Genomic DNA, 17,123 nt, shown 5'->3' with positions numbered 1-17,123 from the left:
CAGAGTTGATGCTCATGACATTCAGTCTGTCCTACTGGATAAACAGCATTGTGTTCTGTGACAGACTTTACACTGGACACATCCACGGAGCACCTGACGGCTCTGCCTGAGCTCTAAATGCGGTGGTGCATTACTCCTCAGTAGAAGGTGCAGTATAAAAAACAGAATAATCTGTTATGAGTGTTTATTCAGAAGAGAGGGCCATTCAGTTATGCTATTTATAGTCAAACCGTTCTAGCATAACGAAAGCAGGCTAAACAATTAGCCGTACAGACTAATAACAGCCATATCAACACTATTATTTGTGAAAAGTCAACAATTAAACACAGCTGAATGAGCTACTGGATATGGCCTGTAGGGGCTGTGTAGCTAATCGGTTGAAAACTTGTTGAGCAGTATTTCTAAAAACTTGATCTCCTTAGTTAAAGCTAAAACCCTTTCAGGACATTTTCAGGTAGTTTTAATGATTGTGTTCAGCCGTATATAATCTTTAAATAAAATGAAATAAATCAGGAGATTATTTAAAGAGGTACCAATCTTTAAAATGCATGGCATGGATGAACTGACGGTTCAGCTGACATAGTTGACGCTGGCATGGAAGCTCCTTATAGCTTAATGATGGATGGACTATGCGATGCCTGCAGCAGCCTCTGGGAGGTTTTTCTGCCATATTCAACTCCTGTCTCATCAGCATCTGAAAAGGAATATGGTTTGGCATCTTTGAGCCAGCATGTACTGCTGGCATCTACCAGTCTGACTCTAAACTAGCTGAGTGGGATGACAGTGATGTGCAACCCGTGGCTATGCAATCTTTTTGGGGTTTTTACACAGCGCATATCATAACAGTAGTTATATAGTACATGTTCTAGGTATATAGTGCATGTTTTTGGTATTTCGTTTCATTTACAAGCTTTCTAAGCTCAGCTTCAGTTAGAAACACACATGCATGATCACCCAAAGCAACACTTGGGTTGAAATGAAAGCTGTATTGTTTGTTTGTTTGTTTGTTTTTTTCATTTGGGACCACCGAAAACCCTCAACTAGATCAATATGATCAGGTATCCTATAATTATGGGAATATTTGATCCACACAAAGGGCTAAAAACCTGTAGACATACAAATCTGTGTTATAGCGTTAGAGAGCTTCAGCTTTAGCAACTACCTCACTCACTGGCTGCCATGACAACCACACTACTCATGAACCAAGAGCTACTGACCACCTAAGAAAATCATACTCCCTTTGTGATTGTGTGTGTATATGTGTGTGTGTGTGTGTGTGTGTGTGTGTGTTACACTAAGACAAGGCAGGAGATCGTAAACAAAGGCTGCGCTATGATGTCAGTTACAATAAAAATCCATTTGAGCTTTGAGAGTGTGAAGCTCAGTGACAGGCGCACACACACTGCTGTATGGCTATTCTCTCTAAATACACCAGCACAGTCCTCTGCAGTCAGATGAGCATAGCCGAGAGAACGAGGGAAAGAGAAGGATAGACAGAGAGAAAAAGGGGAAGAGAGAGCGAGCGCACTGCTGAGCAGCTTTCAGTCAAGACTGAACAGCAGGGAGAAGTTAGCTGCAGGTAAGTGGGGTACTGCCTTCTTTCACACATACACTTCAATCTATGCATCTATCTCAGCACTCTCACACACACACGTGCACACTCGCACTCTCTCTCACACACACACACACAAACAGAGTCTCTATTCTCACATACGCATACACTATTCAATCTGTCCCCACAGAGATTGGCTGAGCTAAATAGCAGCTCCTCACTGAGCCATTACATAACCCTTCAGGACACAGCTCCAGCTCATCCTTTTACCACAAAGCGGCTTTGTCTGATTTTTGTACACTGGAGACATTTTAAAAAGAAATCAAGGGAAAAAATGTCCTCTAGCAAATGATTCCATTTGAGCAGATGGAAGGAACGGTGATGGTCCAAATCAGCATCCAGGTTTCTATAGTTTAACCCTTTGTGGTGCTCAGCCTCCAAAGACAGCATGTGATGTGCAAACAACAAGAGAACAGAACTACATCTGCAGCTCAGTGCAAAAAGGCACAGTCTGTATTGTGTCTGCATGTCTGTGCTGAGTACAGGATGTGTATATGTCTTCTTCCACAGGGAAATGTGGAATGTTAGAAGAAGAAGAAGCCTTTATTATCGCCACACATTACAGCACAGTGCAATTCTTTTCTTCGAATATTGCAGCTGAGGAAGTTGGGGCCGGAGTGCAGGGGCAGCTATGATATAGCATCCCTGGAGCAGAGAGGGTTAAGGGCCTTGCTCAATTGCCCAACAGTAGCATTTTGGCAGTGCTGGGGCTTGAACCCCAACATTCTGATTGACAATCAAGAGACTTAACCATGCAAATTGATTAATTACTGATGCCCAAAACCAGGAGTTTCTCTCAATCTGGTAAACTCTGACTCTCTGCTACTCTTTCTGCTATTTTGTCTTCACTACCCCTCACCTGGTGCTCAGTTGGGCTTTTTTTTCCCCCTCTCTCTACATTTTTGGCCTCTCCGTCATGCTCTCTCATTTCACCTTCTCCCTCCTCCGCTCTGTATTTTTACCATCACACAGACATTTTGACCTTTTTTTTTTTTTAAGACTTTCCAATAAAGAGATATCTAAAGGAAATGGAAAAAAGAATGACTGAGATGCAACTCTCAGACTTTTTATCATTAACTTTTGTAATAGTTTTCCTTCCTGTCTTAATATGTGCTGTTTCTATCCTGCCCTCTCTCATGCAATACTACATGTCAGGGTCTCAACATCCACAGGCAGACTAGTTAAATAATATCCATGTATATTATTACAGCCATTTACATTTACAGCATTATGGCCTTATCCAGGATACTCAACTTCCTTTTTCCTTTTATATCATTTCTATATGCTAAACTCTACATGACTACTATTTATAACTTGTTTTGACTTGATGTTCATTTTCACAGTTGGTCAAAACAACACTATTTTAGCTTGATAGATATAGTTAATGCAAATAACTGACTAAATAAAGATAACGTGCGCTAAGGTGAGTGGGGAGCTAGGAGATTGACGTCTGTGGGTGTTACAACCTGATGCAATGCTGTAGCATTAGTAACAGTCAACACTTCTTAAAATTCTTTAACTTTTAGAGATGGATTACTTAAGATAAGATATCCTTGTCACCGAATTCACGTAAACACCATAGAAATATATCCACCAGCAGTGTGCATAAAGAAGCTGTTCTGCACCATGCACCGAGCCAACTCGCAGACGTGAGCAGATATTCTGTCAAGCTTTGGTTTGGTTTAAACCAACTGCAAAATGAATGAGGGAAATAGGTTTGCAGATTGTTTACTACTGCAGTGCCCGTTTTTATCAGATTACACACATCCAAAGAGATTACAAAGTTAAAGCAATTTAACAGAGGTATAGAAAGATGTGCTGCACAGGGTCTACATAGGAAACGCTCACGATCCAGGTGTGACTCAAACATGATAAGATTAACAGGTAAACATCACATTTGGATGGGTTTAGACGCAAAAACAATTTGCATAGTAGTGTGCACGAGGGTGTGGTTATTCTCATGCACAAGGGCAGTTCTGGGTCCTATAGGGTTGCTCTTAAAATAAACCTTTTTTTGCATAAAAACATCATCACATATTCTTTATGAAGGTGAGAGCCAGAAATTGGCAGAAAGAAACTCATTTATTGTAGGAACATTTAAACAGAAAGCAAAAGGCGATTACGACAAAAAGGTCAGTAGCTGCATCAGCTAGATTCTTAAAACCATCAATGTGCAATTAAAATAAATACAGAGCGAGCGGTCAAGTGCTGCTATTAATAATCAGTGCAGAAGCTGAATTGAGTCTTTGGTGAATCGTATACATTCAGCAGACATGTTAAAATGCTAGGCCAAGAAAAGGTATGGTCTGACAAGCTATACATTTATGATAGCATGAGGTCAGTGGTTTAAAAGTACAAATAAGTTTCTGATTGTGATGTGGAACATCGAAAACTGGAAAAAAGGAGATATATGGGATGTGGACACAATCCAATATGTAACCTGGTGTTTCTCTCAGTGACATTTTCACATTTTAAAATGTCTCAGTCCCAAGTCATCTTTTGTCTGAAAGAGGCTGTGACAACAAGCCTCTCATCTAAATTTCCCCGTCTCCTCCTCTAGCTGCGCTAAACCGCACAGCTCACGGAGGGAGCTGTCAGGATTAAACATACACACACACACACACACACACACACAGTTCAGTTTGTCTCAGTCACTATTTCACAACTGAGCCTGCACCCCTTGCATGATGGATAACTCACTCTACTACACTGCTACCAAGAGAACTGGGCTGTTCAGATCTATTAAAGCGGGTCAGTTCAACTGCAGCATAGGAAGGCAACATGGCTAAAATATATAGAGAACATTACAGGAATACAGTAGTTTCACATTCGGGCAACAAAGCAAAGATTGAAACATTACTAGATACAGATGTGTGTGAAAATAAGGAAAGGAAAATATGTCGTCTCTGTTATGCTGTAGAAGGCATTTTGTTGACTTTGAGTTCAGAGGCATTTAAACTAAAGGAATTTCAGAGAGGGGTGAGGTGGAAAATACTCTAAGACAAAAATTAAGTGTCTCAGACCTGATCACTTTTACACATTTTGTGTAGGAGGTCTGCATTTTAACAATGGAAGAACGAAGCGTCACCACAAATCAATACAAAGTGACTTATCTCCTTTAACTTATGATGAAACGGTTCCATCCTGATGGGAATGACCTCTTCCAGGATGACCCCATACACAAGGCACAACGGTGATGGTTTGATGAGAATAAAAATGATGTAAATCAGATGATAGGACATTGAAAAATCACCAGATCTCCCAGTTGGACAGCTATGGGTGTTACTAAGACACTTTGCTGTTTTGTTCTTTGCTGCACAAAATGACATTGTACCAGGTTCAAATATCTTGAATATTGAAAATGATCTATTTTTTATTTTTATAAGATCATAATAAACCAAATATAACATTATTACACCTAGGCATATTTTACTTTAAAAAAAATATATTTTAAATGTTCTTGTTCTATTAGCAGATTATTTTGATGCATGAATTTCTATAAATTCTATTAATTTCTGCATTAATTTCTATAAATAAGCAAAGAATTTTTTAGAATTATAGCTTAAACATACTAAAAAAATAAATAGAAATATGCTCAATAATTCAATATTTAGTTTATTATAGTTTTATTATAATAAATAGCAGCTAAATGAGACTAGTATCAAGATATCACTTGCTAAGATCTCAGTTTTTGCAGCGTTTTAGTTACAGCTGATCTAATAATACATAAATTCAATACCCTAATAAACATTCTAATTATACTTTAAAAAGACAGCTGTAATAAACATACAACCCTACGTACTGGATCAACGGCAATGAATCATACGGTGTTCCAGACAATTCCTATTGCAGGGTCTGACCTGATTTTAAAGCAAACACCACCACCACCACCACCACCACCACCCCCCCTCAATAAAAAAAAAAATAAATAAATAAAAAACTCCCATAATTTTCAACTCTCACCTCCTTCACATCCCAGCTGGACCCATCAACGCCTCATTTGGCTCAACACACAAATTACATCAAGCTGAAAGCCATTAAATTAGCTCGTCATTTTCAAAGCTGTGCCAAGGATTCCCGTTGAATTCATCCTGATCATTTTGATGAGAGGGAGGAACATTTTTTTCATTAATCTCCTGTTTGTAATTGGAGCTGGCTGAGACTCAGTGGACTGACAGTAATTCAGTGATATGCAGCGTGAGAAAAAATGGTGAAGCTGATAGATGGATGAGCCAAGTGTTGGCTCTAAAACAGCATGGAGAATTAGCAAGTGTAATTGGGGGAAACAACAGATCCTGAATATAGGATCTCTCTGTATAGAGGATGATGGATGATGGATGATAAACTTATAAAAGAGGCATTACTGAGAAATATAAAATTATACTGAAATATGATGTAATAAACACGATCTGGCCATATGTGCATATACTGAAGATGCGTCTGTGTGTGTGTGTGTGTGTGTGTGTTTGCACTCACTGGCAAAAAGGCAGCAGCTGTAGCAGTGTTTCCTTGGTAGGGCTGGCAGTGAACTCAGGCAGTGTCTGGATAAGCTTGTTCATCACCATGCGCAGGTAACACTGCAGGTGCTTCCTTCTTTCCTCCACAAACTTGGCATCCTGTGTAATCACACACACACACACAACAAAGAACGCAGTTAGATTGTTCCTTTGAGTATTAACAAATCATCACCTCATATGAAACAGGTATAAGTGGAGACACACGCAGGAAAGACAATTGAACTAATTAGAGATTAGTAAAGAGAAATGATGACAGTGAGCTATTATGCATATCCTAACAGCTTATCGGTGACTTTTAATGCAGTCTACAAAGCTGGATTTGATAATATATCTTTGTTTGGTAAATATCTTATCATTTTTATGATAGTTATGTTTACCAGCCATGGATTTGGAGACCTAATAGTATAATCCTGTAAAGCATCAGTAAATGACTGCTTCACCCTGCTAATAATCACATGTATGCAGCTCTTTCTCAATGCAGCAGTTTCAATGTGAGGGTTATGATTGCCGGGGGGGGCATTTAATGCTGTATTTAAGACCTACCATAATACACAAACACCAACACTTTTGACACACACACGGACAAATCAATCCCACACCTCATTTAAGTGTGATCGTGTTTCAGTCACATTTTATATTATATTATATTATATTATATTATATTATATTATATATATAGTTCAAAACAACACCTGATTAATATTTTTTTCCACCTAATGATGTAACAGTATTATTGTGTTGTGCAGAATCTGGGCCAGCAAAGCAACACCATTTTCTTGTTGAAAGAAAGGAAATATTATCTCCATGACTGGAACCCTTGAGAGATTTCTCTGTGGATAGGAAGCATGTAAAACACAGCACCAAAGCAAACATGGCTGCAGAGCAGAAACCCGCACCACTTTATTGGAAGTGGATTTAATAACTGGCATTATCAGATGGATCAACGAGTGAAGCACAGCCCTCTCTATCTGTAAACAGAAGTATTAGCTTATTCACACAAACAACTGCCAAAAAAGACCAACAAAGTGCTCTGTGACCTCTAATGCCCAGCGCTACAGCACCAAAAAAAAAAAACAAACACATTCACAGCATCCTATCTTTGGGTCAGTTTTTTCTCCATTTTCAAATGCCAGGCTATTCTCCAGCCTACTCACAGCACACATGTTGTATTCCTGGACAAGAGCATCTTCTAAAATCAGGACACACAAAGAAATTCTACAAAATAGCAGCTGGATCATCTGCCTGGAATTCTGTTAAAGCATCTCCAATTTAATCGCCAATTTTCCGGCATTCAGATCGCTTCAGTCAGTTTATAGCATACAAACCCTGTCACTGGGAAGAACGTTTACAGAGACATGTATAAAAGCACATACTGAAAAGATAAGCTGAAGTGAAAGCGACACAAATAAGAGCGTCTATGAATAAGAGTGAGAGTGAGTTAGTCATGTGGACAGTTTTATAAGAGATGGAGAAGAAACTGGGCCAAGCTTCTTCTGACTGAAAGAGAAGGTACACAGTGTTTAATCAAAGTTTTTTCTTTTGGGTGCTTTTCATGTTTGAAAACCCAGGTCAGTCTTCCACGTCAGGCAGAACACTTTACTTCATGGTACAGCACACAAAAAAAAGAAAAAACAAGCTAGGAGTTCAGCACACATGGGCAAACCTGCTAATTGCATTCTGATGTAAGATCTGCAATAACGCTGTAATGATTAATAATGAATGGAAATAATGAAAGCTATAAAAAGGTAATGAGGAAGTTGTTATTTGTTCCTATTGCCGTCTTAATTGGAAGTTTTACAGGACAGCTCTGCTGTGCATGAATAAGGAGGTCATATATTTACTAATAAATAAGTCATTCTTGTACAACGCATTAAGAAAATGAAAAAAATAATAATAATAAAACATATAGAGGTCACTTTAGTTGTTTTGCAGAACTCAAGGTGCTGATTAATGAAATAATAATGACTGAACTGACGACCTGCCATACAGACCAGCATTCTCGAATATGTGAAAGTGTGACCATAAAACTAGTTTACACAGGTTTCCCAGCACCTTTTTATGTCTCGGTAATGCAGGACACATTACCCATGCATGTTGCATATTCATCCAGTATACATGAGTCATAATTTATTCACTTTGAGTTGTAGAAGCAGGGTTGGGGAAACAAGAGTAATAATGAGAGAGGGCTATATCCTCCTGAGGGTGTCATCTTTAATGCAGCGATAATGCTGAGCTCAATTAAGGCTGCTTGAAAACCCCCTGAAAGAAACAAGACACCCAGAACCGCTGTCTTCTCTTCAGTTGCTTCACTGCACCCTTTATTTCAGCACTGTGACTTTCATAATTCATGAAAGGAGCGCGTGCTTCATAACAGACCCTAATAAACATGGCACACGGAAAGTTCTCCTACTTGGACAAAGAGCTTACTAAAAGACGCATGTGCGCGTATATAGGCCACCTAATGCACCTGGTTCTGCACAAAGCGTCTGAATAATTCACTGAGGCAAAAGAACAGCCGAGAGACGAGAGACAGACCGCCGTCCTGTTGCCGAGATCGGGTCCGGCGCAGAAAACGGTGAGAAATGACTAAGCTCATGAGAGGCAGCGCAGAGCTGCTAAACAGTTTAGCCACACGGGCGTCTCGTGAGGAACGCCGGCAGCGAAACAGCTGTCAGAGACTGTCTGTCATCTTAAAAGGACACTGTAACAGAGCACGAGTTCTAAACGGCTGGCAATCTCTGTGACTTTGCCTGCAGCCCCGTCCTCGCCCATAGCAATGCAGTTCAGGATTCCAAGACTACTATCATCCCTCACGCCATCTGTGCAGTACAGCTGCTGAAAAAGACGGACGGACGACTGAAAGAGGTCAAACTGGGGTACGTTTCTTAGCCCTGCAGGTCAGCTGAAATAATGCCAGTCATCTATATCTATAAACACACGCTGAGAAACAGCAGGAGTGGCTAGGCAATGACTTGGAGATCTCTGCAGAATGGCAAAATGAACAGAGAGGAAAGTTAAGTTCAGATTCAGCGTGGCTTCAGAGTTATAGTGAGCTGTGAATAGTTTAGAGAACACATAGTTAATAATAAATACATAATAAAAACCCGCCCTGCACATGCAGCATGTTCCTTTTTCTTTGCAGCTATCCCATACCCTGCTTTTACCTGCATGACATCAACATAGGACTGGCATTAGCATACATGATCAACAGCGACGAAGCATAATAACGTCTTCCTACATAGACAGCGCAGGTAATTAGTCTCCAGCTATGGGTAGCTTTTGTTGGCATTTGCCCTGCCAGTGATCAGGCTGAGAAGTCAGAAGTGTGAATCTTGAGATGAGAGCACAACTGTTTCTCCATGTGTAGCAGTGTTTCATGCAGGCCTTGCATCACAGCATGTACAGATGGCCACAAACTGGACCTACCCAAAGAAAAAGAGTATTCTTACACATCCCTGTGAAACAAATCAAACTCATTCTCACACAGTAAAACAGCCCCATTGTGCTTCAGTAAGACTGGATTCAGCTATAAGCTTAAAATCTGCTCTCCATCAGTGGTCTCGGAACCCACAGTGGAAGACAATACAGTAGAAATGAGGAATCTCAGGTTTGTGTTCATGATTGGATACGATTTTGGGAGCCTACATTGTGATTTGTTTTCACAGTATGACCAGTACTGCCATTTTCATCCATTAAAGACAACACTGCTGGAATACAGCTAAAACTGTTACAACATCTAGGTATTGAAAGATTTTAAAAATTTCCATTAAATGTTTAAGCTCCCATGTTCTAATTAATGTGTTTTTTAAAATCTAATTGCCAGAAGTCATTTTGCCAGCAGCACAAAAAAGAGCTTACAAAAATCTAGGCTAATTAACATTTCAGTGCAATTATTCAACTACATGCTATATTCTCCCCATTAAAAAACATGAACATTTTTATACAGAGTTTGTTTCATCACCCAGGAACCAAGCACATATTTGCAGCTCTGTCTAATCGCAGATATTTGTATTATCTGACCTCCACTGTTTCGTCATTAGTGTCTGAAACAGAAACCGTATCATCCCCCCCCCCCTTCTTCAGTCCCCCGAATGACACTTGTAAATTATATTCTAATGAAGAGCTGTGAAGAAGGTTAAGCTGTGCAGAGTTTGAGACACTGCTTTCTGATCCCTTCGCTCTCGGTTCTAGCAGCCTGGACTCGGCACGCTGTTGCAGTTGGGGCGGATTTGACGGAAGACACTTGGGAACGTTTAGCGTTTTTGCTGGCCCAGGCCCTAACAAATCAGCTGTTTAGGAGCTGTCAGGACAGCTCTGCATGGAGAGATCTGACATGCCCGTAGCAGACAGGGTGTGAGACACAGACAGACCAGCAGCAGCAAATCATCAGCACATCTCCCCACAGCAAGTAGTCCTTTTTCCATTTCAGGAATAGTCTTAAATCATGGAACATCGCCAGCTTATTGACAACAGCAAAGTGGGACTTCCCAGTAGCTGTGAAGGGAATTCAATCAATCAATTCAATTCAACTGTGTTGTGCATGCAGTGCATCTAAATCCCTTATTAAATTTGATTTATTTATTTTTTTTTACATTTGCTTTTCAGCATTAATCATACATCCCTGATTCATCGTGAATTATAGCTTGTCACTCTTGACGCATTTGAGCCCAGTTTCATGTGAATTCTAATCATAACTGTGCATTTTGCGCTCCAGCATTCAAATCATAACTGGCCATGTTTCTACTGTGGGAGAAAATAAGTACAAGGAAAAGACTTTTACTGCCAATAGGCTTGTACTAAATTTGGAGATAAGGAAAACTGCTTTTAAAAAAACTCAATTATACCTTAGTGTAATGGCTTCCCTTAGCTTGCAGCAAAAGTTTTCATAAAAGCCCATCCTCCCAGTGAAATGACTATTATTATCCTAAGAGAAGTACAGCATGATAGCCTTCTTCCTGCTGTATTTGAGCCGAAAGCAGTAACAGCTTTCCAAAGCAGCTCACACGTGACCACTTGAATGTACTGATGATCAGCAGCACATGAGTGCAAAAGATGTAGAAGGGCTCCCTACAGTATGTATTTCCTCATCATTCACTGTAACCTACTCCACATCAGCTGAGGATTCCACTGAGTGACAAATCAGAGACGGCTCCTAGTTACAGCAGAAGAAACAGGAGATGTAGTTTATATATAACATCCTGCAGCTATATGCGTTTTTTTTCTAGTAAAAATGAAAGAAAAAAAAAAAAAGATTGAGTCAGGGGATAAAATTGCTCCATAATCTGATGTTCATGAGCTGCTGAGTTGCCCTGATGATCCTATAAAAGCAATTCTCAGTCAGTGCTGTGACGAGGCTGGTGTACACTACTGCAGAGAGGTGTATTTGCGTCACTACACAGAGAGGGGTTTTCTGGGAAGTGTGGCACGATGATGTGCTGATGGGCTGACGTACACACTTCCACAATCCCAGCAGTCCGTTGTGCATAGCTACAGTGAAGTGCGTCAAACAGCCTTTCAGGTGGATGCTGATTGGAGCATTACGTTGGAAGTGTGTCCGGCTGCATAGATGGATACGCCGTGCCAAGACAGTCAGAGCAATCTTCCGCGGGTTTTATCAGTTTAATCAGTTTCAGAGTAATATTGCTAATAAATCTTTAATCTGACAAACCCAGCACTGCTCTGATACCACGCTATAATAAGCACAAAGCATCCGGAAAAGTGATGATGTGCAGCAAGATAAGGGACAACAGGAAAGGTCAAAAGCTCCATATGTCTGCATAAGCACACTTGTTTTATTTTTTTGAACTAATATACTAGTACACTAGCTTGAAAAAAGCAGCAATAGCTTTGGTCAGCTTCAAGCAAGAACTGGAAGATTCCCCTAAATTGGGCTTGCCATGGATGTTATATTTGATACTGGAGAGCACAGGATTCATAAATTTTAGATCTTAAATACTAGATCTAGAGCTACAGAGAGCGACATCACTACATGGATAAATGCGCCGTCAAATAAAATAGATTATTTTTTTTTGAATGCAGGGGAATTCTGTAAACAAAGACAAAATGTTCATACATTTTCTAACAGGCCTTAAAGCGTTTGTTTGCTTTCGCTCTGACAAGACAAGTATATCTTTTCATTGAGGTAAAACACAATCCTGAAGACACACGAACACAGGAGCAGCGCAGAAAAACGGCTGCACAAAAACAGAGCGGTCAATTCGGTCGATTCAGCGCTCTCTTTATAAAGGAGCACGCTATCAGCACCACTCATCCACAAGTGCACAAAGATGAACATTAGTAATAAGGAATACACATAAAAACATCGTCCAATAAGCTTATATTATATAAGTGTAGTTCATATGCTTATATAATGGTGTTTTAAAAATCATTTGAGAATCAGTTTGAGGAAGATCCAACTTGGAATTGATCATTATATGGAATTTTATATTAAAAGAAAAGCCTTGCTTAAGCCTCAATCACAGAACCTTCTTGACCTCAGAGGATCTGACAGGAGAAGAGGCTGAACCAGTGCAGATTTTTAGCTGAAAGAGAAGGACTAAGGCACCGCTCTATAAAGCACCACTGATTAGTGCACACAAAGGCCAATCATGAAAAACAATAACAGGATAAACATGACTAATCCCAGCGGTCTGACTGAAAACCAACAAAAACACTGTCACAGTTAAACCTCCAGTGCTGTGCAGAGTCTGCCTGTCATTTATTCCTTTTCCCCTACTTTATTGTTCTCAGGGCTTCTATTCTGCAGTCAAGTTCGCATGTCAAAGTTCCTGCCAAGTCTTTAGCAGCAGGCAGATAGCAGCACTGAGAGGGACAACTGAGAGGGAATTTTTGTGCGTAGTGCAGATTTTCTCCTTTACATAAAATAAAAAAAACTTCAGGCATAACGCTGTGAGGTCAGCACCTTGCAGCAACTCATTTTTCCGTAAGGAACTTAAGAGTAAACTGTACTATGACACAAACTGAGTAAAATAATAGGTGCTACGACCTGCCCAATGGGTTTAAAGCCAAGGGAAGCACCGAGCTTCAGGCGGTGCACCTGAGAAAGTGGAAAGCTCTGATATTCACACGCCTGCCTACAAGTTGACAGGCTCTTTTGATTGGCCATCCTTGTGCCTGGGTTCTGATGAACCAGCTTTCCTGCTCTAAAAAGACTTCCCTTTTGCTGTGAGCAGTAGGTCTAACTTGCACCCTCTCAGAAATCACAGGCAGCAGAGGAAGGAGTGCCGTGAACCAATTACCATTCGCTGGCTCAATTGATCTTCAAAATAGGGAAGGAAATGAAAAGGCAGAAGAGGAGGAGATGGCTGTCCAAGCAGCCTGGCCTCATTAACCCATGCACCCTGCTTCTCTGATGAGGTCGAGGGTTACACAGCGTCAAAGGTTATCCAAACCAATCTGCCCCCTTTACACACTGTATATAAGCCTGACAGAACAGGCATGCTATGCAAAAAAAGTGCTTCACTTGAATGGGTTCAAGCTGTGAAAAAGAAATCGTTTAGGTCACAGAATGTCAAGTTTTTATAATCCCAGTCTCTACGACCGTAAAGCAAGGCACTCTGTCCTAAAGCACAAAGAAGAAATCTGCGAGCAGTGATTGGACAGAATTTCATCTTCTTAGAACTCTCCTGATCAAAATAACAGCCTTTATTCTGACATGCAGATTGCTTCAGACTTCAAATCACACTTAGCATCAATCTCACTCCCGTCCTGACACACCAAGGGCCTCGATTCCAGGGCAAATGCAATATCGTGACATAAACAGCACCCCCAATTCGGAAGTGTCTGACATACAAGGTTACTGTAGAAGAGTGCTGCAAATAAACACAAAGCAACAGCAGGATTTCGCTTTACCCAATTCTTCAAGAAAAACTGCACCCAAGATGCAGAGGTGTTTGTAAAACAGATGAGTGAGAGTCTGGAAAGCAGTGAGACAGGAAAGTCAGCACTGGGTGTTGGAGCTTTTTGTGGCTGCACTTACTTTGTTTCCAATGGCTTTTTTAGGGGGAAAGTTGAAGGTGTCGACTAGGGGGAACTTGGCTCGCAGGTGATTGTGGAGTGTTCTGAACTCTGCATAACGCCGGTAGACATTCCACTCATTGTCCAAGATCCTGATGTACACCTGAAACATGGAATACACAACAAATATGTCTCAAATTGCTAGTCAATAACAGCAGAATATACACTTGGTTTATTGCAGAGCTACTCTTCCTATACAACAGCCTCGATTTAGCTTGAATGTCTCGGTCAGGCAAACGCGTGGAAGTGTGGAAAAGTGCTTAACATGGGCAAGTGAACAGCGTGAAGGAAAGGGTCAAGGGAGGATGCTGAAGCTATTTCCACACCTTCATCTGTTCCTCTCCTCTCTAGACCCTGCAGTCACACTCGAATTAACTGAGCAGGCCCTTTGATCACAGCAAGATCAGACACAGCATGTCCACTGGGTTTGGATTGTGTGTGTATGAGAAAGGGGGTTCACATGAAAGTGTGTGTACAAAGACCATAAATCAGTAGAAACAGAATTTCTTAAAGCCAGCAGTGAACGTTTAGTTGAATGCTAATGACAAAAACACATAGATATTTTAGTATTCATTGTATCCAAATATTTAATTCATTGATTAATGAATTAAATGACAGTCAGAGGACAGGTCTATAGATACATGAAAGCTCTTTCCCACAATGCACTTGGAGAACAGCAATGTGCATTCATAGTAACAGAAACTGATTGAAAGCATGATTTTATAATTGGTTTCTAAGACTAAAATAAATACGTATGAATGTATTCATAATTTGAGATTTTGTCATTTTGCCCACCCAACAAGCGGGTTTCATTTAGAAGGAAAGCAGCCAACAAGTGCTGAGCATATGCTGGAATTTCTTCAAGCCTGTTGAAAAAGTAACTCAGGTGGCTCGCTCATGAATCTGTTTAATGCCGAGAGTCAACAAAGCTACCATCAAGCGTGTGTGTGTGTGTGTGAGAGAGAGAATGTATGAACTTTATGTATAAAATGAATATAATGTATATAAATAAATGTAATAAATATATAAATAATTAATACTAAAACATTTGAATGGCATTTAATGTTAAATGTTTAAAAACAGGGCAAAAAAAAAAAATGATTCTGTCCCGTGCGCTAGTTAACCAGCATCGTGGGATTGGTTATAAAAATCTTCTTTTTTTTTTTTTTTTTTTTTTGTTTTGTAGATACAAGCTGCTTCTCCGGATGAATTAAGAATGTAATTAGTCTTGAACAGACATGGTATCTGTTATTCAAAGGAGACTTTCAGATGCTGTGATAAATGCAAACACAAAAAAGCCTGACAAGCACAGATGCACAGGCTCAACAGGAGAAAAATCAAATCACAAAGCCATGGTGTATCAAAGCAAATACATTCACACGGAGGTGGCCTCATTAGAATAAATATTTATGGAAACAGATCATCCTCTAAAGAGCAATCAACTCTTCTCCCTAATTGAAAATTAATTCTTTTGTAATTTTCTAATAAAAGACAGAGGACCATGACTCGGTGCAACATCGGATATTGACTCTGGGTTGACATTAAAAAAAAATATGATAAATGCATTCATATCTCTGGCTACACGTGCTAAAATGCTGGAATAGGTCCAATTTGAGATGTTTTTGCAGTAAGGAAATGATGACTTTCTCACAAACGTCATAATCAGAAAATATCAAATCAAAGCAGAGGAAAGGAAACATCTATCAGACACATGATATCTGGTCATATAAGTTGTACGTAAGATTAAGGAGTGTTTTAATGAGTGTGTTTAAATATGTTGAATTCATTTATACTACAAATTTGTTTGACTATAGACAAGGAACATCATTTTTTGCAAAAGTCTTGATGCATCATTAAACATGATAGTGGCTCTGACAGCATTTATCTTTTCTGAAGAAATAATAATAATAATAATAATAATAATAATAATAATAATAATAATAATAATAATAGAGAAGCAAAAAGAGCAGCCACAGTGAAAGATTCACACTAAAAGCAAATGTCAGCCTGGAGGAGGATGCTAATATTTTGCCCAACCATGAAGGCATTTACAATATCTCATTATATCCTTATTGAAAATGGAAGTGTAGCTCACCGGGGGACTGAGATAGGGAAGAGAGTCATTTTGCAGAGACGCACATGTGCATGAACACACACACACACACACAGATAAAATGCCTTGATTTTATACATGTATATATGTCATGAGCAGCGAATCCACATGATGCACAGCTGAAATGGAAGCGTGCTGGGTTTAAATGGAGCTTGGTATGATGACTAACTGGTGGTGTCCAGCTCGGGTAAAAGCTGTGGTCTGACCAATTCCATTTCCAGAGGTACCACACTGAGAGGCATCCTTCTCCTCTCACCAGGGAACTTACATTGCCCTATAAGGACTTCACATATATTCACGCCTAAGCACACTGGCACACAAGGCACAAGCACAGCACGTGCAGCAGGGGTGGAAGTGGACCTGTCAGTGGAGGGATGAGAAATGACTGGCTGGGTCCTGAAGTACAGAACCTGAAGATCACACTGAGTGCTCGCTACAGCGAGCAGACACTCAATGTCAAACTCGCAGGGTTTATTTCAACCTGTCCAAGTCACATGGGGCTGCAGATGTGAGCGAGATAACGGAATTGTACTGTCAGAAACTATTTTTGGTCATGACTAGTTCCTGTCTTAACAGGTGTGCCTTTTGGCCAAGATCCTGGTGGAAATCCTCCTCTAGCTGGCTGGCGTCTGTTTCATATCGATTCTTTTGTGTGCTTAATGGATGTCTGGTCTCAAACCGAGCAGAGAATTGGCACCAGTAGCACAGCTTAAAGAATACACTCACCTGCACAGTGTAATTACAGCAATTCTACAGCCAGACTCTTTGTATAAAAGAATGAGCGGCTGCGAAAGAAACGTATACCCTTAGAATTTAATACCCAAGCCAGGTTAACATTCTCCTC

At 40.1% G+C, this 17,123-nt stretch overlaps 1 protein-coding gene across 2 annotated transcripts in view; it reads right to left on the bottom strand.

The window, feature by feature from the left end:
* The window catches only part of snx29 (sorting nexin 29), a 102,607-nt gene that overhangs the window by 12,489 nt on the left and 72,995 nt on the right, over nucleotides 1-17,123 (bottom strand). The window contains exons 19-21 of one of the 2 annotated variants that reach the window (XM_058407145.1): nucleotides 14,129-14,269; nucleotides 6,089-6,228; nucleotides 10-694 (exon numbers count right to left, since the gene is read on the bottom strand). In XM_058407145.1, coding sequence (XP_058263128.1) covers nucleotides 688-694; nucleotides 6,089-6,228; nucleotides 14,129-14,269 — 288 coding nt within the window. In that variant the 3' untranslated portion in view covers nucleotides 10-687. Of the gene's footprint in view, nucleotides 1-9; nucleotides 695-6,088; nucleotides 6,229-14,128; nucleotides 14,270-17,123 lie in introns of those variants that run through there. The other variant, XM_058407144.1, reaches the window with a different exon arrangement.

The sequence above is a fragment of the Hemibagrus wyckioides genome, linkage group LG13 (assembly GCF_019097595.1).
Source record: "Hemibagrus wyckioides isolate EC202008001 linkage group LG13, SWU_Hwy_1.0, whole genome shotgun sequence".
Classification (NCBI taxonomy): Eukaryota; Metazoa; Chordata; class Actinopteri; order Siluriformes; family Bagridae; genus Hemibagrus; species Hemibagrus wyckioides.
The sequence above is the reverse complement of the archived record's forward strand: the minus strand, read 5'-3'. Positions and strand labels throughout refer to the sequence as shown.